Source organism: Brassica napus, chromosome C2, assembly GCF_020379485.1.
Source record: "Brassica napus cultivar Da-Ae chromosome C2, Da-Ae, whole genome shotgun sequence".
NCBI classification, from domain to species: domain Eukaryota; kingdom Viridiplantae; phylum Streptophyta; class Magnoliopsida; order Brassicales; family Brassicaceae; genus Brassica; species Brassica napus.
In genome coordinates, this window is record NC_063445.1 from 40,581,554 (window position 1) to 40,604,948 (window position 23,395).

Consider the following 23,395-nt stretch of genomic DNA (forward strand, 5'->3'; position numbering starts at 1 on the left):
TCAAATCCCCCGGGAACAGAACTCACAAGCCGATGCCCTGGCTAATCTAGGGTCCTCCCTCAAAACGAATAACCAGATGAGTATCCCCTTGCTTGTGCTTCTATGCCCAGATACCATGGAGGAACCCCCATCAGAGGAGGTATCCACTGTCGAAGAAGGCGAAACCTGGATGACCTCCCTGATTCAGTACCTGGAGGCCGACATCCTCCCAGAAGACTGTAGAGAGGCCAGAAAGATCAAGAAACAAGCCTCGAGGTACTGTATCTCCCAGGAGAAGCTGTACCGGAGGTCTTTCTCTGGCCCGTACCTAAGGTGTGTCACACCCCAAAAAGCCGCTAGTATCCTTGTAGAACTACATGAAGGAGGCTGTGGATCCCACTCTAGCGGTAGAAGCCTGGTGCTCAGAGACAGAAGGGCTGGTTACTACTGGCCCACGATGGCCGCCGACGCTAACAGACAAGCCAAGCACTGCGACCAATGCCAAAGGCGCGCTCCAGTCTCCAAGCTCCCCCCAGAGAACCTCAAGTCCATAAGCTCACCATAGCCCTTCAGAAAGTGGGGCATGGATATAGTAGGGAAATTCCCTATGGCGTCGGGGCAGAAGGTCTTCCTTCTGATAGTCACTGACTACTTCTCCAAGTGGGTCAAAGCAGAAGCGCTCAGCCGCATAACAGATCTCCAGATCCGCAAGTTCCTGTGGACCTACGTAATCACTCTCTTCGGGGTCCCCCACGAGATCATCACCGACAATGGACCCCAGTTCACAAGCCACAATTTCAAGGAGTTCTGCAAGGACTGGGGCATAAAACTAACTATCGCCACACCCCGACACCCTAGTCTAACGGACAAGCCGAGTCCACAAACATAACAGTGGTCAACATGCTTAAAAAGCGACTGGAGGGCTCTCACGGGAAGTGGGCGGAATAACTACACGGAGTCTTCTAGGCCTACCAGACCACTCCAAAGACAGCAACAGGGGAAACCGCCTACTCGCTAGTCTACAGCTCTGAGGCCATTGTACCCACAGAGATGCACGTAAGAACAACGGTCACCGGACCTACATCTCAGGAGGAAAACAACGAGCTGATGGCGCTAAGCCTCGACCTGCTCGATGAAAAAAGAGGGGCCGCTCGACTAAGAAACTGGTCCTACCAGCAAGACGTCGCCAGGACGATTCCCACTGAACTTTCCACTCCAATGTCGTGGAGTGTTGACATCTTAACTGAGACAATCAAGCAACTTGTAACTTATCTAATACCCTTTATACTTTGTCTAATCAATATCTTTGATAACTTCAAAACTCATTTCTGTCTTTAGATTTATTCTTTCTTTTTTTGTGTGTGTGACTAGTGTGCATAATCCTCTTACTTTTATCACTGGATAATGAAGCATCTACATTATTTGTTAATTGTTATTTGGTTCATGCTCTTATTTTTTTGCTAAAGCAGGCTCCTGGCACAAGTTGGAGGAAAGTAATCGAGAATCTTGACCATAGTGGATTTGAGATCCCCAATAAGGAATCTTTCTCGTTTTTCATGCGGCTATATAAAACTGCTTGCAAGGTGTGTTCTCATACGGTCTAATCTGAATGTTCAAAATATGTTGTTTCCACTTCCACTGTTGTTTGGGGGTATAAAACTGAATTCTTGCAGGACCCGTTTCCTCTTGATGCTGTATGCGGTTCTGTCTGGAAAAATGTGGAAGGTCAAATATCGTTTCGAGGTGCGGAGAGCAGGCACCTACAGGCAGCAAGATAGCAAAGGTAAAATACAACCTAACTGCTCGAACGCCCAGCACCTCAAAGCCTATCATTTTTAATATGGTCTCCGGACCATGATTTCTATACTACTATATACTATTTAAACAGTATGATTTCCTACTCCTATGTATGCTAAACGTCTCCGGAAAACGCTTATAATAAAATAGTTCCGACTGTAAAAGTAGAGGGAAAATCATTATACTTAAAGGGGCATACGAGCTGGATCAGGTCTCCAAGCACCTCTGATTCTGGCCAACCCTCACAAAAGTGGCACGACCACAGTGGCACGCCCACAAAGAATCAAAACGGGTATGCGACATAAAGCAGGAATGGGTATGCGCAAGCCTGAGTATGCTGTAAAATCTAACTAAAACCCCTGTGCAGCCTAAGGCGCATCGGGGTCCCAGGGTACCAATGTGAAAAGTACATGTATTAAAACGCTACAAGCTACACGATACATGGAACACATGGTATATACTCATTGCAAAAGTACTGTGAAACACAGGGAGCAATCTAAATCCTGCTTCTCCAGATGTGGAAAGCAGCTTAAGCCTGGCACCTGGGTCACAACACCCACACCAGCACCCTTTAAGCCTGTCAGTGACTTCATGCAAAAGTAGAATACAGCACAGGAACTCGATAGTGGCCAGCTTCCGAGCGGCATAATGCGAAATCCAAACAGGTACCAGTAGTAGTCTTTCCTAGGAACACAGAGTACGGTCACTACGAAAAACAAAAACATTCCGGGTTCCCAAGGAACTCCGGGTCTCTATGCGAGCCCCCGATCTAATGAGGAAACCCAAGGTTCCCCAAACGATTTCGGGTCCTACCTGGAGGAGAGTGATTCCGAGCCAGAATCTGATATGGAGATGCCTGAAAAGATATTGCTGGAGCTATTGCCTGAAAAGACGCCTGGAAAGATAGGTCTTGGTAAGCAGTCTGGAAGACGATATTGCTGGAGCTACCATTGTCCACTAGTATTCTTTTTACCAAGCAGTTTGCTACGGTGAGAGAGATGACCAGGGCATCGTGGTGGGGAGCCAGGATCTTCTCCTGCTCCTTAGCCGTGAAGCTTATTTCGTCGGTACCTAGGAGCAAGCACTTTGGTTTGGTCATCTCCAGGCAGTGCTTGGCGTTGCGGGTGCTTTTCTTGGAAGCTGCATGACTCACGCCGCTTATCTCTGAACCTCTGGATATGACATGGATCACTCGGTCCTGGCGAGGTGGTGAAGCGGGTATAGCTCCAGCGGATTTTGCCGGCACCTCTTTATTTACATGGTTCTTGGCTTTCTCTGAGAGTAATTCCCGGAGATGCCCCTTTTGGAGTAGTTTATTGACCTTGATCCTTAGAGCAACGCAGTCTTCAGTTTTGTGACCGTGGTCACGATGGAAGTCGCACCAGAGGCCAGGGTTCCGGAACGAGTCAGGTGACTTCATCTTTTGAGGCCACTTGACCTGTTGGCCCATCTGCCTCAAGATGTTGACTAGCTCCGGTGTGGTTATCGAGAGATGGGAGATGTTGGGCCAAGTGGACACCGACATTCCTACTTCCTTTGGTCGGTACTGGAACCTGCGCCATTTTCTGTTCCCGGAGTCCTTGGTCGCTCTTTGGGAGGATTTTTCATCCCGATCCGATCGGGCCGAATTTTGGTCCTGCTTCGGCTGGGCCTTAGCGAGGCTAGCGACGTCTTCTTCCCACTTCACTTGCGCCCAGGCCCTGGATAACACGTCTTTTATGTTCTTGCTGGGATACATGGTTAGTTCTTTGTAGAGGCCCTCGTCTGGAAGCAGGCCCCTTTTGAAGACAGAGATCGCGGTAGGAATGCTGCACTCGCGAACTGCCACCTTTTCTTGGTTGAAGCGGGCTATGTAATCTCGCAGGGGTTCTATGGTACCACTCAAATTACCCTAAGGAGTGAATTACTCTCTCAAATAAGAGGTTCAGTTGCAGTACATAGGGATCGAATCCACAAGGAGCTAGGGAACCTATTAAATCTAGTCAGGTTTTTAATTCTAGGTGTTTGTTGTTTTATGGGTTTAAAAGTAAATAGCAATCCTAATTGAGCAAGGCCATTGCTCGACTAACAAGATGATTGGGGGTGTAACTTTATTGGAAGATATTAGATGCATGGTTTCTATTCAGGTGTTGGTGATTATAATCCTATAGATGCCTAACAGTTGCATGCATGATATATTAGAGCTCAACTCCTTAATCAAAGTGATCAGCGATGGCAATGTTTCACTGGTTAACTAACTAGATCTTGGATCTTAACTGTCGTCTTTTGATCACAAGAAAGTGTCGATCGATGATCCTATAGGGATATCGATCGATACACCTTTCACAATATCGATCGATTGTCAGATGACAATATCGATCAATTGCTTCCAGTTAAGCCCTAGGCGCAGGTTGATAATGCTCACTAGTCTCCTAGATCAGCGGTTAGCTCTCTCTAGCAGTCCTAGCATGACAAATTAGATTCAGGACATGATGATCAAGGATGCTTGACACATGCAAATTCCTAGGTTCAATATTCTAGTTAGCAAGGTTAGAACAAGTATTAAGAACAATCAATCAATGAATATCACAACTAATCAATTCAATAGTTGGGGCAAATCCCTCTAACCTATTTGAACCCTGAATCTAACAAGTAAACTACTCAGACATAGCTAAGCAATTCATGACACAAAATATAGATAAAACTGCATAGAATAGAACATATGAATCAATGGAGTTCCAATCACAAATCTCTCTATGATCTTCTCTCCTAAAACTCTCTCTCTCTCTCTTGCTGAAAGTAAGAATACAATGATGGTAAAAACTCTCCTACCTCCTAACACTTAGGCAAGTATATAACTATTAGGTTAAAAACTCATCAGGGGTAATCTTGTAATTTGGCGAAGCCTTGGGTTTAAAGTCGGCTGGAACCAAGTCGTGTGTTTCGCGTTTCGACATCGATCGATGGTACAGGATGTACATCGATCGATTGCTTCTTCTGCATATCGATCTCTAATGGTCAGCTCGGATGAAATCTCTTTTAAGCTCCTAAATGCTCCATAATCATCACTTTACTCCAAGATACTTCTGAACCTGAAAACATACCTAATAGGATAGAATATATAATATATAGATAGTAAAACACTTATATACCATGGATCAAAATGGGTCAAATCCATGGTATATCATTCTACCCGATGCTGAAGAATCTCGTAGAGACCGTCTGAAGTCTTCTCCAGGCTCCTACTACTTGCAAATTGCTCCACAAACTTGTCGCTGAGGCTCGCAAAAGAGGATATGGACTTGGTGGGTAGGTTGATGTACCATTGCAGGGCAGGTCCTATCAGAGTGGAGCCAAAGCCTTTGCACATTATAGCTTCGCGGGATTCTTTTGGAAGCGCAACCGCGAGCATCAGTTGCTTGTACTGAGCGATATGATCGTCGGGGTCGCCCGTGCCATCGTACATCTTTATGCTGGGGAAGGAAAACTTCCTAGACATCTCGACCGAGGCGATTCCTTCCACGAAGGGGGTTTCTGCGTAGGAGTTCGGGTTATTCCTTCGGATTGGGGGAGCTCCTCCTGGTAGGAGTTCCACCATGATGCCAATGGTTCCTATTCAGTGGGTCGCGGTGATGAGAAAGCTAAAATCCGAGGAAACCTAATGAGAGGTCCGATCTATCTAACCAAAACCCGAAGAACTAGAAGAAAGGTAAAAGAAAAAAATTACCTGAGCTCAAGGCGCCGACGACGAGAGAGCAAGAAATAAGAAGGGAGAGAAGAAAGGCAAAGCCTATAAAGAAGGAACCATTGGGAAAATTGCCAAAGAAGCCGCAAACATATGAACTTCCAGATTTTGGGGGAGATTCAAAATTCAAAAATCATTCCTTCCCTGGCAAAGTGGATCCCAGTCAATCTCCTATATTTAAGGAAGTAAGATCTTCAGAATCAGGCGAGAATCGGTACCAGAAATGGTAACCTCAGGCGATCCCGAACTCTATTCGCGCCAGCATTAGGACCCGCTCCTACGCCAATTCCTCCTCAGGAAAAATCAGAGCTCTAGGCTCCACCGTCTCCAAGACATCATCAGAAGCCCAGAGCTCCCCGTCCTCTACGAGAATCAGCGGTGTAAACAGCACAAGACCCCGGTCTGATGCAGGGGAAACTTGATCATCCCCCGGGTTCAGAATACGGTTCCGGCCTTAGTGGAACCCGGGATAGCGGGATTACTGGAGCGATGTTCTGCCTAAGGGAAGCCTGCTGAGAATGAGCAACTCCGGTTAACTTGAGTGCACTGGTTATTCCCCAAGTTCGATGACGAAATCGAGCAATAAGGGGCAAACTGTTGGGGGAAATACTCAGGTATTGAATTCCTCCAGACCCCAGGCAGGACACCGGCCTCTGGATCCCCGCTGGAAGGAACCCCGGTTCCCAGGATCCCCGCTGGAAGGAACCCCGGTTCCCCGCTATGGCGTTTTCTGGGTTCGGTCTTAGGATCGCTACCCTTCCTCCGGAAAATGGAAAACTTCTGATAGGGAGAACCTTCCATATTTCCAAATATGGAAGAGTTTGACCTACTCCAACCGACTAAGATCTGCCTTAGGAAGACTATATAAAGGGAACCTAAACCCTAAAGCAAGGGATCGATACTTCGAGACTTAGAGATTAGAGCTAGGCGGCTAGAACTAGAGTTCTTACTCAAAACTTTTGTAGTTCCAGCTCTTTGATCTAATAAAACGTCTCCTTCTACTTTCTTACTTGCAAATCAATACAAATACTAGCCTTGTCCATCGTTCCGTAGGACTCATAAAGATCCTACACAAAAATCCCCTAACATCTACCAACGTCATTTCTTAGCATAAATAAAAGTGCAGGCTTTACCTAGGGGGTATCGATCATAGGATGCAAGGACTTTCAAACAAGTATATGGACCTGCAGGTAAACATTAGCAGTCCTATTCACAAAAGCACATTATACCATATCTTAGCTTAGCAACGAAATTCATCTAGCCAACAACTTAGCAAATCTTGTCTGACATTCCCCTCTACCAACCTCATTTCTTAGCATAAATAAAAATGTAGGCTTTACCTTGGGGGTATCGATCACAGGATGCAAGGACTTTCAAACAAGTATATGGACCTGCAGGTAAACATTAGTTTCTATCCTCTCTCTCTACTAATTTTCTCTCTTAGTCAAAGTATGCTTATTTAGCAAGATCATTGACCAAGATTGGCCCGGCTTCTATGAATCAAGCCTTAACGGTGGTTGCCACCAAGTCATGTTCACTTCTTTTTGACGTATATCCTAAGATTATTTGTGAAGCAAGTCTTAATGATTGTAGCCACCAAGTCCTGTTGTAATCCTTTACCTATAGAATTCTTATGACGCAAGCCTTAATGGTTGTATCCACCAGTCCTGTTCGAATTCCTTCCTAATAAATCTCTAATCCCCTAGACTATATTTGCGAAGTGATTTTGCCACTTGTCCTTTCTACAATCAATTTCACAAAACAAATATGACATGGCTACTGAAATTGATGACATGTCTTATATTTTAATATGACATGGACAATTGCATTTAATGTTAATTTATATTTTTGGTAATTTTTTAAAATATGGTAATAACTCATATATTACACTTAATATTTATATTTCCTTTTGGTAAACTTTTTTAAATATGGTAATAGATCATACATCATGTACAAAATAAATATATTCATATATAACATTTCAAATTTTGAAATATTATTATTTTTGTATAATTATACAATTTGTATTACTAAAGCTTTCAAAAATTTCTAGAATTTTTTTAAAACTTTAATATCTAATCGTAAGATCAATAGTTTTTTATATACCTACAAATTTTATAAATATTGTTTAGGCTAAATTTTTGATAATTATACAATGTTATATCATTTTTATTAGTTTTATACAAATTGATTAAATATATATCAAATCTATATTAAATATTAGTAAGAAAATAGTAAAATCTATAATATTTAATAAAATTTATTTCTAAATATAAGTTAGATTTAAAAAATTTCGTACTGCACATGGTGCAGGAAAACACCTAGTAGATATACATAATAGTAGTAATATTTTTTTTTCTTTATTTTTTTTTTAAATTATCTATATTCCGAAAATAGAGAGAGAAAGGGTGATTAATCTATCTACACAAGGCTTTACCTTCCAGACTTGTTTGAAGAATCCGATCAGATGCATACCAAGCCCCAAGACAAGCAGTTGTGTCAAGTTTAGTGCTGGAGGTCAGCTTTTGTTCTTTCAAACAGTCTCAGCAAGTGTGAATAGTTGACAGGTTGATTCACTTTAGTATCTTTAATACTATCTGCAATCAGTAAGTATAGAATGGTGCTAAAGAGTGGTTAGATAACAAGCAAAAATCTATAAGTTCATTATCCTCTTCTTGACTCAATAAGACTTTTTGAAAAAACGTTTTAATAAAACTCATAAATAAATTACTATCAGTAAACCCCCAAACTTAGACTACACTGTCCCCAGTGTAAATTCAGTCGGAGTTATGGTGATAACTAAATCATAAGGACTCAATGTAACAAGTTAGAACGATATACCAGACCGGAATGGATGTCGACCGATGTAGGGATGTTGATATCGGCCGCGGCAGGTTAGGCAATGTCGATCGATGTCGACAGCTTCTCGTCGGTCGATACTTACGGCAATCGTCTACTCGGATTTTCTTTTTGTGTTTTTTATTTTCATGACCTGCAATAATTAAAAACCAACATAAATAGTATATCAATAAAAACTAAATAAAAATTGCCTAATAGTGGGTTGTCTCGCACTCAGCGCTTTGTTAAAGTCATTTAGCTTAACTTTGGAGGTATTTTGGCTAGTTAGTGTTGAAAGTTTGAACTTGTTGGAAAACAAATATCCATCTCGTCTCTGCGCTTGTTGAACCATGTACCACTGAAGTCTCTCATTGCTTCATCCCCTGTGTGCCATTTTTCCTTCATTGTTGTAGTTGTGTTTTCCATCCACTACAATCTTTGTTCAAGACTCTCAAGGCTGAACTGATGTCTTCTAAGTGTTGCGTAAGTGTCAGATGAGATCTCCTCTCCATGGTAATGTGTGTCGGACATGTCTGATGTCATCGTTGGTACTAGCCGGCCTCGGTTTGTAGCGTCGTCAACCGATGTTCAGTGATGAAAGTAAGCCGATTTGTTGTTGTGTCTGTCGATCGATGATGATGCTTCTGGTCGACGGGCAATGAATCTCTGAATCTCCACCAATTCCCCTTGTATAGCTTCAATCTTGGAAGTCAAAGCACTAATGTTTAGATCCATTGGGAAATAGATGTCATCACATCTCCCATCAAGCCTCTCTTATGTAGTTTCCGGAGCTCTATAGATCCCTTCTACCAACTGATCTATTTATTTCCTAGTGTGAAAATTTTCTTGAGACTTTATCATATGTGGGCGTGGTGTATTTTCGTCGACCGATGTTGGCATCTGGTTGTCGATCGATGTGCGTTGACGAACGTTGATCGATGTATGTTGATCTCTGTCGATCGATGACGATCGAGCAACGTCGGTAGCATGTTGAATTTTGGCTATGTCTTGCTTCATCTCCTCCATGCAAGTAGTTGGCCAACCGATACTGTCATTCAATGGATAGTAGACACCATCAAGTTTCATCTGGAAAGCTTATTTGTTCTTCTCTTGTTCTCCACAGACTCCATAGAACATCTCATTGATCTCGTCCTTGGTGTAGATCTCTGGTACCAGCTTGGTTTGTGTGAAGAAGTTAGCATGTTCAGGAAGACATATGTAGCTTGGCTCAGTATTCCCCAGGTAGACTTCCCTAGAAGTCTTCTACAAAAAATCAAAATTCTGATTAACTTCGGTCAAATTCAAAAGTAACATATTTATCCGAGAAGACTTCTAAAGAAGTCTTCTCTGGAATTTCGAAAAAATTTCAATTTCAAAAATTATGCTAATATTTACAAAGGAAGACTTCCAAAGATGTCTTCTGTAGAGTAGACTTCTTACAAAGGAAGACTTCCGAAGATGTCTTCTGTAGAGTAGACTTCTCGAGAAGTCTTACTTCGTAAATTTGCAATTGCAAAAATGACCTAAATAGAAGACTTCTTTTGAAGTCTACACATAGTAGCCTTCTTTTGAAGTCTTCCGTGGATGACTTCGAAAGAAGTCTTCCGTGGATGACTTCAAAAGAAGTCTTCTACGTAAATCTTAATTAAACTTCAAATTTATCCAAAATTAAAATGAATTTTTAATATCTTCTTGCTAATTCATGTTTATTAGTCAATATTGGTACTACTGAGTCGAATTTATAACTTATTTGGTGATAATTATGAAGTTACAAACATTGATGTTTAATAATGTTTCTAGCTAAAAGGAGAAGTCTTCTGTATGTCTCCGATGATTTTGTTTTATTAAGTTGATGTTCTGTCTTTGTGTTGTCTTCCTCATAAGTTACAATTTTTAACTTCCATGAGATTTAAAATTTTAACTTTGACTAAGGTTAGCATGTTCAGGAAGACATATGTAGCTTGGCTCATCCTTCGAAGCTCTCTCCAGAACTCTTCTGATATCCGTGTTGTGAAGATGAATGGTGTTTCCATCTAGATCTCTGGCGTATCTCCGATCATCTCTGTAGACTCCATACTCATCTTTCTCTTCCCAGTAAAATTTCTTGTTACCATAGAGATCATAAGCTCCTCTGCCGAATTCTGGTTGTCTGTCGACCGATGTTGGGACGGCAACGTCAGTCGATGTTTATGTTGGATGGCTAGATTTTTGTATGAAGCTGTTGTCTATGCCACCAACTGTATCATAGAACTCCTTTGTAGCTTTCTGTTCTGGATTGCTGCGGTGATGCATGAACTGATTGTCTGCTCCATTGGCTGTCTGAAGGATATCTGCGATATCTTCTCGAGATATGTGTAGTGTGCGACCGTCTATTCCTTTTGCGTAGCTATTAGGGTCCCTGAAAATACCAAATTCGTCTGGAGTTAGAAACTGGTTATCGAATTTATCTTTTTTGCTTACAGTGGTGTTCGGTATTGGATTGTTGTCGATCGATGTTGCATTGTTGTTGTCAATTGATTGTTGGTGATGAGTGTCAATCGATGGGCGGATTAATCTGTCGATCGGATGGCTTGTTCGTGTTCTTTCCCAAGTAGCGTCTCTTTGTCGTGTTTCATCGCATATTTGCATGATGAGTCATTCCTCATCACACAAATCCGCGGGGGGTTTCTGCTGGCGCATTGTTTACTGCCATAATTGGGTTGTAGTAGTCATTCTCCCATTCTTCTGGACTACTGTCGAACGATTCTTTCTGTCATCTGTCGGTCGATATCTGATAACCACTGTCGATCGATGTTGCTGTGTGAGTCTCGATCGACGCTGAGTATTCAGTTTCGTACCCGTTTCCACAGTGGCAAGCTGCAATGATTCCTGGATCATTGATTCTTCTAGAGATCATCTGTGGCGTCTTGACTGGGATAAGGTCGTAGTGGGCATTAGGATCAATGAGTGTTAGACACAACTGGTTGGTTTGCAAGTTGCACACTGCTCCCACTGTTGACAAGAAAGCTCTCCCAAGTAGTAGAGAAGAGTTCCAGTTTAACTTGATGTCCAAGACATGGAAATCAACTGGAACTAGGGTATTACCAATCTGCACCTCTAAGTCTCTCACAATTCCTCCTGAGTTCTTCTGGGAACAATCCACAAAAGTGAACATTTCCTGCGAAGGCACCACCTGGAGACCCAGATGGTCTGTCATAACCCTAGGTAGGATGCTGACTGATGCTCCTGTGTCGCAAAAGGCATGTGGGAACTTATTACCCTTCACCGTGCATGGTATTGCAAATTGCCCAGGATCACTCTTCTTCTTCAATGTAATCCTCATCCTCATCTTTTATATAGCTTCACAAAACATTCTTCTGATGTCGTCTTCTTTTTGTCTGGTTTCTTTGAAGAACATCCACAATTTGTGGGTATAATAAGCATCCTCGAATGTCTTATCTATAGGAATCCTGAAGACTCTCTTCCGGAAACTTTCTTTTTCCATATCATTGGCCCCCCTCTTCAGATGGTTTGCTACTTTTTCCTTTCTTCTCCTTAGGGTTTTTCCAGTAGGAACCCTATCCTCTTCCATAGGATCTTCTCCATCATTTGAAGGTATCCTAACATGCTCTGGTGGGTATTCTGAGGGTTTGGGTTTGGGCCTGGGTGCATTAAGTCATGCAACATCTATCTTTGGCATATGCACTCGGTAGGTAATAGGTGCTCGTCGATCGATAGGCGCTGGAGGTTATCGATCGATGGCGGCCTCTGAGTGTCGATCGATGGAGGTATCAACTCGTCGAGAATTCTGACTTTATCAGGGCTTGGCGAATGTGGGTGTTTTGCGGTGAACTCCTCGTGATTTAGAATTTCAACGGCATTGCAAGACGCGGTTGACTCCGTACGCGTCGTCGATCGATGCTCTGGAGTTCTTGTCGATCGATTTGGACTGGTGTATGTCGATCGATGTTCGAGGCCTGGCGTCGATCGACACCATTGCGATCCGCCGAAACTCATCAAACTTTCTACCTCGAAATCTCCTTCTTGCAGCCTCTCTTCCTTCACCACTTGCCAAAAATCATCCTCAATGATGGCATTCATGTGGTGTTTCATCACATCATCCCCTACTCCTCTTGTCGAGGCTTCCTGCCTCTTAACAGCATCTCATGTCTGCACAACCTGCATCTCCAGCTTCTTCACATGAGTGCTCAAAGTCTCAAACTTTGTGTTCAGGTTGGTGTAGACAGAATCTATCTTCCCATTGAAATCCACTGTTATTCGCTGCTGTGCCTCAAGAACCCTATCGAGCATCTCTTCAATCTTGCTCTCTTGAGTAGGCGGCGGTGGCTTCTGGTAGTAGGAACTTCCATAATTCTTGTTGTTGTTGTAGCTGTTGTTTCAGGGTTTCTGGTACTATGAATTTTGGTTGAAGTTACTACTATTTTCATAGGAGTTTCTACTTCCACCCTGGTTTCCAGAACCTTGGAATCCAGTTCCACCAATGTAGTTCACCTCTTCTTCCTCTTCTCTACCTTCTACAGCTTCTGCATCTTCAACAAAGCTAACATGCTTTCTGAGAAGCTTGTGAACACTATCCAGCTTTGCCTTCACCTCATCCATCTGATCATTCCCAAGGATGGTGGAAGATCTTTTCCTCTCAAAATCAGTATTCTTGGTGCTGTTGCTGGATGCTAGGTTTTCAATAACCTTGACTGCCTCCTCTGGATTCCTAGTGTTGAAGTTTCCATTGCTGGAAGCATCAAGAGCCATCTGGTACTGCACCGCGATGCCTCTGTAGAAAGTACTAAGTAGTTGTACCTCATTGAATCCATGGTGTGTACAGTCTCTGGAATCTGTTCCAAGAGCCCCTGAATGACTCTGCAGGCTCCTGAGTGAATGTAGCAATCTTGCTCCTCAAGTCTTCAGCACGCGCTTCATCAAAGAAATTGCATAAGAATGCATTATTGATGTCGCTCCAGGATTTAAGAGATCCTCGTTGTAACTGATTGAGCCAATGCAGAGCTTCTCCAGCAAGTGAGTACCTGAAGAGCTTGCATAACAGGTAGCCCTCAGAGACTCCCTCGACTCTAATAGCATAAATTAGATCCTCGAACCTCTCCAGATGGTCCATAGGATGCTCGTGGGATAATCCATGGTAGGGTAGCTGTCCCACAAGCGTGTAGTACTGCGCTTTCAACTCAAAATCACTCTCGATAGTGGGAGGCGGGCTTATCTGTTGGTGTAGTATCGATCTGGACGGTTGTAGTCAGCCAACGTTCTGGGTTACGCAGCCTCATCCACAGGTAAAGTAGTACCTACAGCATTAGCATCAGGCTCAGGGATTGCAGCCCCCTGAGCATCTATCCTCTGACCTGCTGCATTACGCAGATGATCCTCCTGGTCATGCAGGTCTCCATTGTTGTCTCGTACAAGTATCAAAGGCGCAACCATGTCTCGCGGCTCTGTATGTCTGGGATGGAGTATCGATCGATGTCGGATGAAGGATGTCTGTGGGAACCGAAATTTGCACTGGCGATTTTCGTTTAAATTAGGAAAGTAGCAGAACCCTAGTTTCCCAGAGGTCCTGGATATCTGCTAATACCACACGCCAAGCAATCAGAACACGAAACGATAACAGTAATAAAATAAGAAATCGAAAAAGAGAGCAAGATAGTTCTTATTCCGAATCTGCGTTTGAGCGTTTACAACAAGCTAAGTGCCTGGGCTACGAGAGCTGTCGTCGAGATTCCTAGTTCTAAAACCCTAAGACGGTAAAAACCTAATTAAGTCGCAGCTCGAATAACAAAAACGGAAAATTGCCTAAAATCGCTCTAAGTGCTAAGTTTGCTGTGAAAAGTCCTCTTCCATGCCTCTCGCCTAGGACTCCTTATATACTGGCTCAAAGGTCGGTTTACGCTTTTCCTCTTCTGCCCTTAAGCCGCCATAGCATAAAAATGGAGATATTCCATTTTTTCCGATCTTCGTAATTATCTTCAAAATTTCGTATTTATCCGCAGAAACTTGACATTTATCTTTCCTTGCAAACCAAGCGTAAACCGCTATGCGGCTCATGTCTTAGGTCCTTTTGGGCCGTCTTCGGACTCGAAGCGTTTATTACGCCTTCATTCGATAAAGAACGAACTTTCCGCGGTTTTTACGGTAAACTTTGATCGATAACTTAGAATGGCGGAGAATGTGAAATGGGTTCGCTACGGTCTTCGGGAGATAGCATCGAAGGGTAGACGAGAATGCATGGACTAATATCGTATCGACGTTTCGGAAGAGCTCGGTCGCTACGTAGCGACCGAACTTCGGCTCGAGCTCGGTCGCTACGTAACGACCGAGCTTCTGCTCGAGCTCGGTCGCTACGTAGCTTCGGCTCGAGCTCGGTCGCTACGTAGCTTCGGCTCAAGCTTGGTCGCTACATAGCGACTGAGCGGACGAACACTCGGTCGCTACGTAGCGACCCTTTTCGAGCTCTTGGCCGATGACTCGCGTTTCCTCCGCAAAGCTTTTCGTAAAGAAGAATCTATTTCGAAGAAGTATTTGTCGAAGAAGGTTTCTACGTTTTCTTCTTCGGGGATTTGGACGTTAACTTCGTCGCAACCATTTTTGACCCCAACAATGTCGGTCAACGGAAGGTGAGTATTGTCGGTCGATAGTGGTGAGCGAGTATCTGTCGACGGAACAAGTGTTTGGGTCGACGGTGGTTGAGGAGAATCGAGCGACACACAAGTGTTGTTGTCGGTCGATGAGGAGCGCGCTTCCTTGCAGATCGAACGTTCCAAACTTGCAGGATCTTGTGAGAATAGCAGTTGAGTTTCCTTGTCGCTTCTGGTACTGCAGGGCATGTACCTAAAAATCCAAGAAAAAATTATGTCAGAAACTTAACAAAAATTAGATAAATAGGCGATCAAAGCTCCCCGGCAACTGCACCAAATTTGATACCACTCAAATTACCCTAAGGAGTGATTTATACTCTCTCAAATAAGAGATCGAGTTGTAGTACTTAGGGATCGAATTCACAGGGAGCTAGGGAACCTAAGAAATCTAGTATGATTTGTTAAGCAAGATGATTTTAGAGTTTTTAAATATAAATTTGCAGTTTTATAATGAACAAGTATTTGTTCAATAGCTGGTTTGAGGTTTTGGTGCTTAAAAAGGAAATAGTTAGACTTAGGGTTTTTATTCAGGAAAATTGGGATTATAATCCTACAGATGCCTAATGAGTTGCATACATGATAATGTAAAGCTCAACTACTTAGTCAACAAGTCCATCAGCGTTCGCAATGTTTAGACTTGTCTATTAACTAGATCTATTGATCTCAACTGTCGTATTTTGATCAATAGAAAGTGTCGATCGATAATCCTATAGGGATATCGATCGATACACCTTTTGCGCCATCGATCGATTATTCAAGTGTGATATCGATCGACGCGCTCTAGTCAAGCTTTACGTGGGGGTTGAATAATAGCTTTCTAAGCTCACTAGATCAGCTCTCGCCTTGCTCCTAGCAAGAAACATAGTTCTATTAGAATATTTTCAGGATGAGAATAAAGCTCTCCCTTTAATCAATCAATCCAAGGGCAGGTTCTAGGTAGCTAATCTAGACACATGCATTAATGAACAATCCTAAAGATGATTGCTCCAAATATCTCCAAAATGCTCCAAAATCATCACTTATCTCCAAAACACTTCTGATCTTATAAATATAATAAACAGACTCTATAATATAATAATTATTAGTAAAAAAACCTATAAACTATGGATGAAAATGAGTCAAATCCATAGTGTATCAGGGATCGATCCGCTCGGCCGGAAATTCTACCTTTGGCACAACTCATACATGCTGCGAGCTAGAACCCTCATGAACGGAACGGTCGCGACGAGACTTGGTAGAAGATTTTTTCTTCGAAGACATGATCTTTCCTTCTAAAAAAAAAGAGAGTAAAAAAGAGGAAAAGGTTGAAAATCTTTTAAAGGAAGAGAAGAAAGCAAAGGATCTTCTTTGTGAGAGAATTTGTGGGAATGAGCAAGTAAAGAATTTGAAAACTTACTCCACCTACTTATAGGCAAAAAAGATTCACTATACATCTTTGGGTTTTTACACAGCGGATTCCGTCTAACTCATTCCAACATGTCTAATCCGCTTGCAAGAACCTCACGATCCTAAGGAGCTGGGGGGTTAACTGTTGGGTTCAAAATCGGTTACGGCGAAATCAACGGCAGAAAAGACGTCCGAGAAAAACTTCTCTTCATTAAAAAAATGAAGTCGGGAAAGAACGGAAAAACTATCTAAGGCCTAAAGGATCAGTTCGTCGAAACAAACAAACTTGATCATCGAACGGCCGAGCTGGACCAAAGAACATTTAGATTGATCGTATAAAACGGCAACGGTTAGCTGAACACCCAATGTTGCCTACGCTATACGAGGAATTTGAATGTCCTTCGGAATCGACGTCGTTTCGGAAGAATTCTTGTTATATAATTGTAAAAACGCCAAAGTCGGGAAACAGCCCAAAAAGGGCCAGAACGCGGCAAAGAGCCCACTTATGATTTTATGAAGACCAAGCCCAGTTGTTACGATGGTTTGTCAAAGCTGAAGGGGCGAAGATACATAAGAATTATTACTCAGAGCAAAAAACTGAGAGCATTTAGGCAATTTTCCGTTTTTGTTATCGAGCTGCGACTCAACTAGGTTTTTCAAGTCTTAGGTTGCTAGAACTAGGAATCTCGCCGACAGCTCTCGTGGCCGAAGGCTCTTACCTTGTTGTTACGCTCAAACGAGGATTCGGAATAAAAACCTTTCTTGCTCTCTTTTCGATTCCATATATTTATTTCTCATATAAACTTTCGTGTTCTGATTGCTTGGCGTGTGGTTTAGCAGATATCCGGGACCTTGATACCACTCAAATTACCCTAAGGAGTGATTTATACTCTCTCACATAAGAGATCTAGTTGTAGTACTTAGGGATCGAATTCACAGGGAGCTAGGTAACCTAAGAAATCTAATATGATTTGTTAAGCTAGATGGTTTTAGAGATTTAAATGTAAATTACAGTTTTTTACTGAACAAGTGTTTGTTCAATTGATTGGTTGAGGTTTTCGTGCTTAAAAAGGAAATAGTTAGACTTAGGGTTTTTATTCAGTAAACTTGGGATTATAATCCTACAGATGCCTAATGAGTTGCAAGCATGATAATGTAAAGCTCAACTACTAAGTCAACAAGTCTATCAGCTTTCGCATGTTTATACTTGTCTTTTAACTAGATTGGTATTAATGAGGTCGTTTGTCTATTAACTAGATGTAATGATCTCAACAAGCCTGTCCAAAGGGTGATAAATCTATATACACAAAGGACGAGATCAACAAGATGTTCTATGGAGTCTGTGGAGAACACGAGAAGAACAAAGAAGCTTTCCTGATGAAGCTTGATGGTGTCTACTATCCATTGAATGATAGTATCAGTTGGCTAACTACTTGCATGGAGGAGATGAAGCAAGACATAGCCAGAATTCAGCATGCGACCGACGTTGCTCGACCTCCATCGATCGACAAAAGACGACCTCCGTCGATTGACAGAAGACGACCACCATCGATCGACATGCATCATCACACATCGATCGACAACCACATGTCAGCATCGATCGACGACAGTCCACCACTCCCACATACGATGAAGTCTCAAAAAGATTTTCACACCAGGGAAGAGATAGATCAGTTTGTAGAAGGGATCTATAGAGCTCTGGAAACTACAGAAGAGAGGATCGATGGGAGATGTGATGACATCTATTTCCCAATGGATGTTAGCATCAGTGCTTTGACATCCAAGATTGAAGATATACAAAGGGAATTGGTGGAGATTCAGAGTTACATTGCTCGTCGACCAGAAGCATCGTTATCGATCGACAGACGAAACAACATATCGACCGACATTCACTATCGAACATCAGTCGACGACGCTACAAACCGAGGCCGGCTAGTACCAAAAATGACATCAGACATGTCTGACACACATTACCGTGGAGAGCAGATCTCAGCTGACACTTACACCATACTTAGGAGACATCACTTCAACCTGGAGAGTCTTGAAGAAAGATTGCAGAGGATGGAAAACACAACTGCAACAATGAAAGAAAAATGGCGTAGAGGGGATGAAGCTATAAGAGACTTCACTGGTACATGGTTCAACAAGCGCAAAGAAGAGATGGACTTGTTTTCCAACGAGTCCCAGTTCTCGACATTACTAGCCAAATCACCTTCAAAGTCAAGCTAAATGACTTTAACAAAGCGCTGAGTGGGAAGCAACCCACTATTAGGTAATATTCATTAAGTTTTTATTAATATACTATTTATGTTCAATCGACATGGCCTTACCTGCATCGACCGACATCAACATCATTACATCGGTCGACACTAATTCCGGTCTGGTATATCGTTCTTACTTGTTACATTGAGTCCTTATTATTTATTTCTCACCATAACTCCGACTGAGTTTACACTGAGGACAGTGTAGTTTAAGTTTGGGGGGAGGTTTACTGATATTTATTTACTTATTAGTCTTGTTAAAATGTTTTCAGAAATTAAGTTATTATTGAGTCAAGAAGGGGATTATGAACTTTTAGATTTTGTTAGATATCTAACCACTCTTTAGCACCATTCTAGACTTACTGATTGCAGATAGTACTAAACATACTAAAGTGGATCAACCTGTCAACTATCCAGTCTTGTTGAGATTGTTTTGAAGGAACCAAAGCTGACCTCCAACACTAAACTTGACACAACTGCTTGTCTTGGGTCTTGGTATGCATGGGATCGGATTTTTCAAACAAGTGTGGAAGGTAAAGTCATTGTGTATATAGATTTATCACCCTTTCTCTCTCTCTTTTCGATATTATAGATAGATATAAAAAAAAAGAAAAAAAAATATTATTATTATTTATTATAATATATATATAGAGATTTATTAGGAAGGAATGCAAACAGGACTTGGTGGCTACAACCATTAAGACTTGCTTCATAAGAATTTCATAGGTAAATGATTAGTGGCTACAACCGATAAGGCTTGCTTCACAAATAATCCTAGGATATATCAGCTTTCGCATGTTTAGTTCCTATCCTCTCTCTCTCTACTAATTTTCTCTCCTAGTCAAAATCTTGTTATATTAGCGAGATCATTGACCAAGATTGATTTAACTAGATCTATTAACTAGATCTAATGATCTCAAATTTGAGTCCCTAATATATGTTGATCGATGGAGGTCGAGCAACGTCGGTCGCGTGCTGAATTCTGGCTATGTCTTGCTTCATCTTCTCCATGCAAGTAGTTGGCCAACTGATACTGTCATTCAATGGATAGTAGACACCATCAAGTTTCATCTGGAAAGCTTCTTTGTTCTTCTCTTGTTCTCCACAGACTCAATAGAACATCTCATTGATCTCGTCCTTGGTGTAGATCTCTGGTACCAGCTTGGTCTGTGTGAAGAAGTTAGCATGTTCAGGAAGACATATGTAGCTTGGCTCATCCCTCGAAGCTCTCTCCAGAACTCTTCTGATATCCATGTTGTGAAGACGAATGGTGTTTCCATCTAGATCTCTGGTGTATCCTTGTTCATCTCTGTAGACTCCATACTGATCCTTCTCTTCCCAGTAGAATTTCCTGGTACCGTGGGAATCAAACGCTCTTCTGCTGAATTCTGGCTGTCTGTCGACCGATGTTAGGACGTCAACGTCGATCGATGGTCGAGTGGGATGGCGAGACCTTAGTTTGAAGCTTTTGTCTATGCCACCAGCTGCGTCATAGAACTCTTTTGTATCCTTCTGTTGGTATTCTGGAATGTTGCGTTGATGTACGAACAAATTTTCTGCTCCATTGGCTGTCTGAAGGATGTCTGCAATATATTTTCGAGATACATTCAGTATACGTCCATCTATTCCTCTTGCGTGGCCATCTGGGTCCCTGAAAATACCAAACTCGTCTGGAGTTAGATACTCGTTATTAAATTTATCTCTTTCGCTTACAGTGGTTTTTGGTTTAAAGCGGATGTCGACCGATGTTGAAGGATATATGTCGATCGATGTTGAAGGATTTATTTCGATCGATGGACGGTGTGTTCTGTCGATCGGATGCGTGTATCGTGTTCTTCCCCAAGCAGTTTCTGGTTGATGTTGATCTGTTTCATCGCGTCTTTGCATGTTGAGAAGTTCGTCATATGTGAAACCTTCATGTAGTTCATCTGCTCCTGGCTCATATATTGTTGTTTTTAATGCATAGCTTTCGTGATGGTGATCATCTGCCCAACTGCCAATCGAGTAGTCTCCCTCTCTCACTCGGTTCACTTCCGCGTTGATCGATGAGTAGTTGGCGATGTCGGTCGATGCTCGTTTCCGGTTTCTCTTAGGAGGTTGAGTATCGATCGATGGTGAGCCAGGTATGTCAATCGATGGTGCATTCCTTTTCCACGCGGAATGATGTAGAAGTGTATCGTCCTCATCAAGGATGGCTTTGTACTTAGTAGCTCGTTCATCCTGTCTTCACCATACTCTTATGTATCCATGTGTTGTCTGGCGTATGCAGTAATAGTGGGGTTGTAGTAGTAGTTCTCCCAATCATCTGGACGACTATCGACCGATTCTTCATGTGGTGTGCCGGTCGATTTCTGATTGCCACTGTCGATCGATGTTGCAGTTTGAGTTTCGATCGACGATAAGTATTCTGTCTCATACTCGGCTCCACAGTGGCAATCTGTAATGATTCCTGGATCATTGAATTCTTCTGGAGGACATCTGTGGCTTCTTGACTGGAATGGGGTCGTAGTGGGTATTAGGATCTATGAGTGTTAGACACAACTGGTTGGTTTGCAAGTTGCACACTGATCCCACTGTTGACAAGAAGGCTCTCCCAAGTAGTAGAGTAGAGTTCCAGTTTAGCTTAATGTCCAGGACATGGAAATCAACTGGAACTAGGGCATTACCAATCTGCACCTCTAGGTCTCTCACAATTCTTCATGGGTTCCTCTGGGAACAATCCACAAAAGTGAACAATTCCTGCGAAGGTTCCACGTGCAGACCCAGATGGCCTGCCATAACCCTAGGTAGGATGCTGACTGATGCTCATGTGTTGCACAAGCCATGTGGAAATTCAATACCCTTCATCGTGCATGGTATTGCAAATTGCCCAGGATCACTCTTCTTCTTCAATGTAATCCTCATCCTCATATTTTCTCTAGCTTCACAAAATATTCTCTTGATGTTTTCTTCTTTCTCTCTAGTTTCTCTGAAGAACATCCACAATCTGTGGGTATAATAAGCCTCTTCGAATGGCTTATCTAGAGGAATCCTGAAGACTCTCTTTCGGAAATTTTCCTTTTCCTTTTCATTAGCCCCCCTCTTCATATGTTCCGCCACTTTTTCCTTTCTTATCCTTAGGGTTTAGCCCGCCCTCTTCCTCTTCCATAGGATCTTCTCCATCATCTGAAGCTGTCCTGACGGTCTCTGGTGGGTTTTCTGAAGGTTTGGGTTTGGGCTTCAGTGCGTTAAGACGTGCAACATCTATCTTTGGCATCTGCACTCGGTAAGTAATAGATGCTCGTCAATCGATAGGCGCTGGAGGTTGTCGATCGATAACGGCCTCTGTTTGTCGATCGATGGCGGTGTCATTTCGTCGAGCTATTCTGACATTATCAGGGTTGGGCGGATGTGGGTGTTTTGCTGCAAACTCCTCGTGAGTAAGAATCCTCACGACATTACCAGATGCGGTTGACTCCGTCGGTGTCATTGGTCGATGCTCTGGAGATCTTGTCAATCGATTTGGACTGGGCGACGTCGATCTATGTTCGAAGTCTGGCGTCGATCGACACCAATGCGATCCGCCGAAACTCATCAAACTTTCTACTTTGAAATCTCCTTCTTGCAGCTTCTCTTCCTTCACCACTTGCCAAAAATCATCTTCAATGATGGCATTCACGTGGCGTTTCATCACATCATTCCCTACCCCTCTTGTCGAGGCTTCCCCCCTCTTGATAGCATCTCCTGTCTGCACAACCTGCATCTCCAGCTTCTTCACATGAGTGCTCAAAGTCTCAAACTTTGTGTTCAGGTTGGTGTAGACAGAATCAATCTTCCCATTGAAGTCCACTTTCATTCTCTGCTGTGTCTCAAGAACCCTATCAAGCATCTCCTCAATCTTGATCTCTTGAGTAGGCGGCAGTGGCTTCTGGTGGTAGGAACTTCCATAATTCTTGTTGTTGCTGTAGCTGTTGCTGTAGGGTTTCTGATACTGTGAACTCTGGTTGAAATTACCCTTATTTCCATAGCAATTTCTTTTTCCACCCTGGTTTCCAGAACCTTGGAATCCAGTCCCACCAATGAAGTTCACTTCTTCTTCTTCCTCTGCTCTACCCTCTGTGTCTACAGCTTCTGCATCTTCAACCAGCTTGTGAACACTATCCAGCTTTGCCTTCACCTCATCCATCTGATCATTCCCAAGGATGGTGGCATACTTTTTCCTCTCTAAATCAATGTTCTTGGTGCTGTTGGTAGATGCTAGGTTTTCAATGACCTTTACTGCCTCCTCTGGATTTCTGGTGTTGAAGTTCTCATTTCTCGAAGCATTAAGAGCCATCTTGTACTGCACCGCGATGCCTGTGTAAAAAGTACTGAGCAGTTGTAGTTCATTGAATCCATGGTGTTGACAGTCTCTCTGATAAAACTTGAATCTGATCCAAGAGCCTCTGAATGATTCTGCAGGCCCCTGAGAGAAGGTAGCGATCTTGCTCCTCAAGTCTTCAGCACGTGTTTCATCAAAGAAATTTCATAAGACTGCATTCTTGATGTCGCTCCAGGATGTGAGGGAACCTGGTGGTAGCTGCTTAAGCCAATGCGAAGCTTCTCCAGCGAGAGAGAACTTGAAGAGCTTGCATAGGAGATAATCCTAAGGGTTCCCTTGACTTTAATAGCAGATATCAGATCCTCGAACCTCTCCTGATGGTCCATAGGATGCTCGTGAGATAATCCATGGTAGGGTTTCTGTCCCACGAGTGTGTAGTACTGCGCCTTCAACTTGAAATCCCTCTGAA

The 23,395-nt window shown here is 42.7% G+C and overlaps 2 protein-coding genes and 1 long non-coding RNA gene across 3 annotated transcripts; 2 read left to right on the plus strand and 1 right to left on the minus strand.

The window, feature by feature from the left end:
* Positions 1-115: 115 nt before the first annotated feature.
* Positions 116-544, plus strand: LOC106369683. The gene has a single exon (XM_013809805.1). The coding sequence runs from the start codon at positions 116-118 to the stop codon at positions 542-544; it is 429 nt and encodes a 142-aa protein (XP_013665259.1).
* Positions 545-1,405: 861 nt separating this feature from the next.
* On the plus strand, positions 1,406-1,690 carry LOC106369682. The gene is made up of 2 exons (XR_007319357.1): positions 1,406-1,562; positions 1,653-1,690. It is a non-coding gene; the product is annotated as an uncharacterized LOC106369682 (long non-coding RNA).
* A 675-nt stretch (positions 1,691-2,365) lies between these two features.
* On the minus strand, positions 2,366-3,514 carry LOC106369681. Its single transcript, XM_013809803.1, has 2 exons — positions 2,590-3,514; positions 2,366-2,460 (listed from the first exon to the last, which is right to left on the minus strand). Exons 1-2 carry the CDS (start codon positions 3,512-3,514, stop codon positions 2,366-2,368), a joined length of 1,020 nt encoding a protein of 339 aa, XP_013665257.1.
* Between the last annotated feature and the right edge of the window lie 19,881 nt (positions 3,515-23,395).

Bases quoted from the DNA above. Each gene is read 5' to 3' on its own strand.
- LOC106369683 (XM_013809805.1), top strand. From the start codon at position 116: ATGGAGGAACCCCCATCAGAGGAGGTATCCACTGTCGAAGAAGGCGAA.
- LOC106369681 (XM_013809803.1), bottom strand. From the start codon at position 3,514: ATGTATCCCAGCAAGAACATAAAAGACGTGTTATCCAGGGCCTGGGCG. The intron at 2,461-2,589 runs GTAGGACCCGAA...CTGTGTTCCTAG, and splicing joins TCGGAATCACTCTCCTCCAG to GAAAGACTACTACTGGTACC.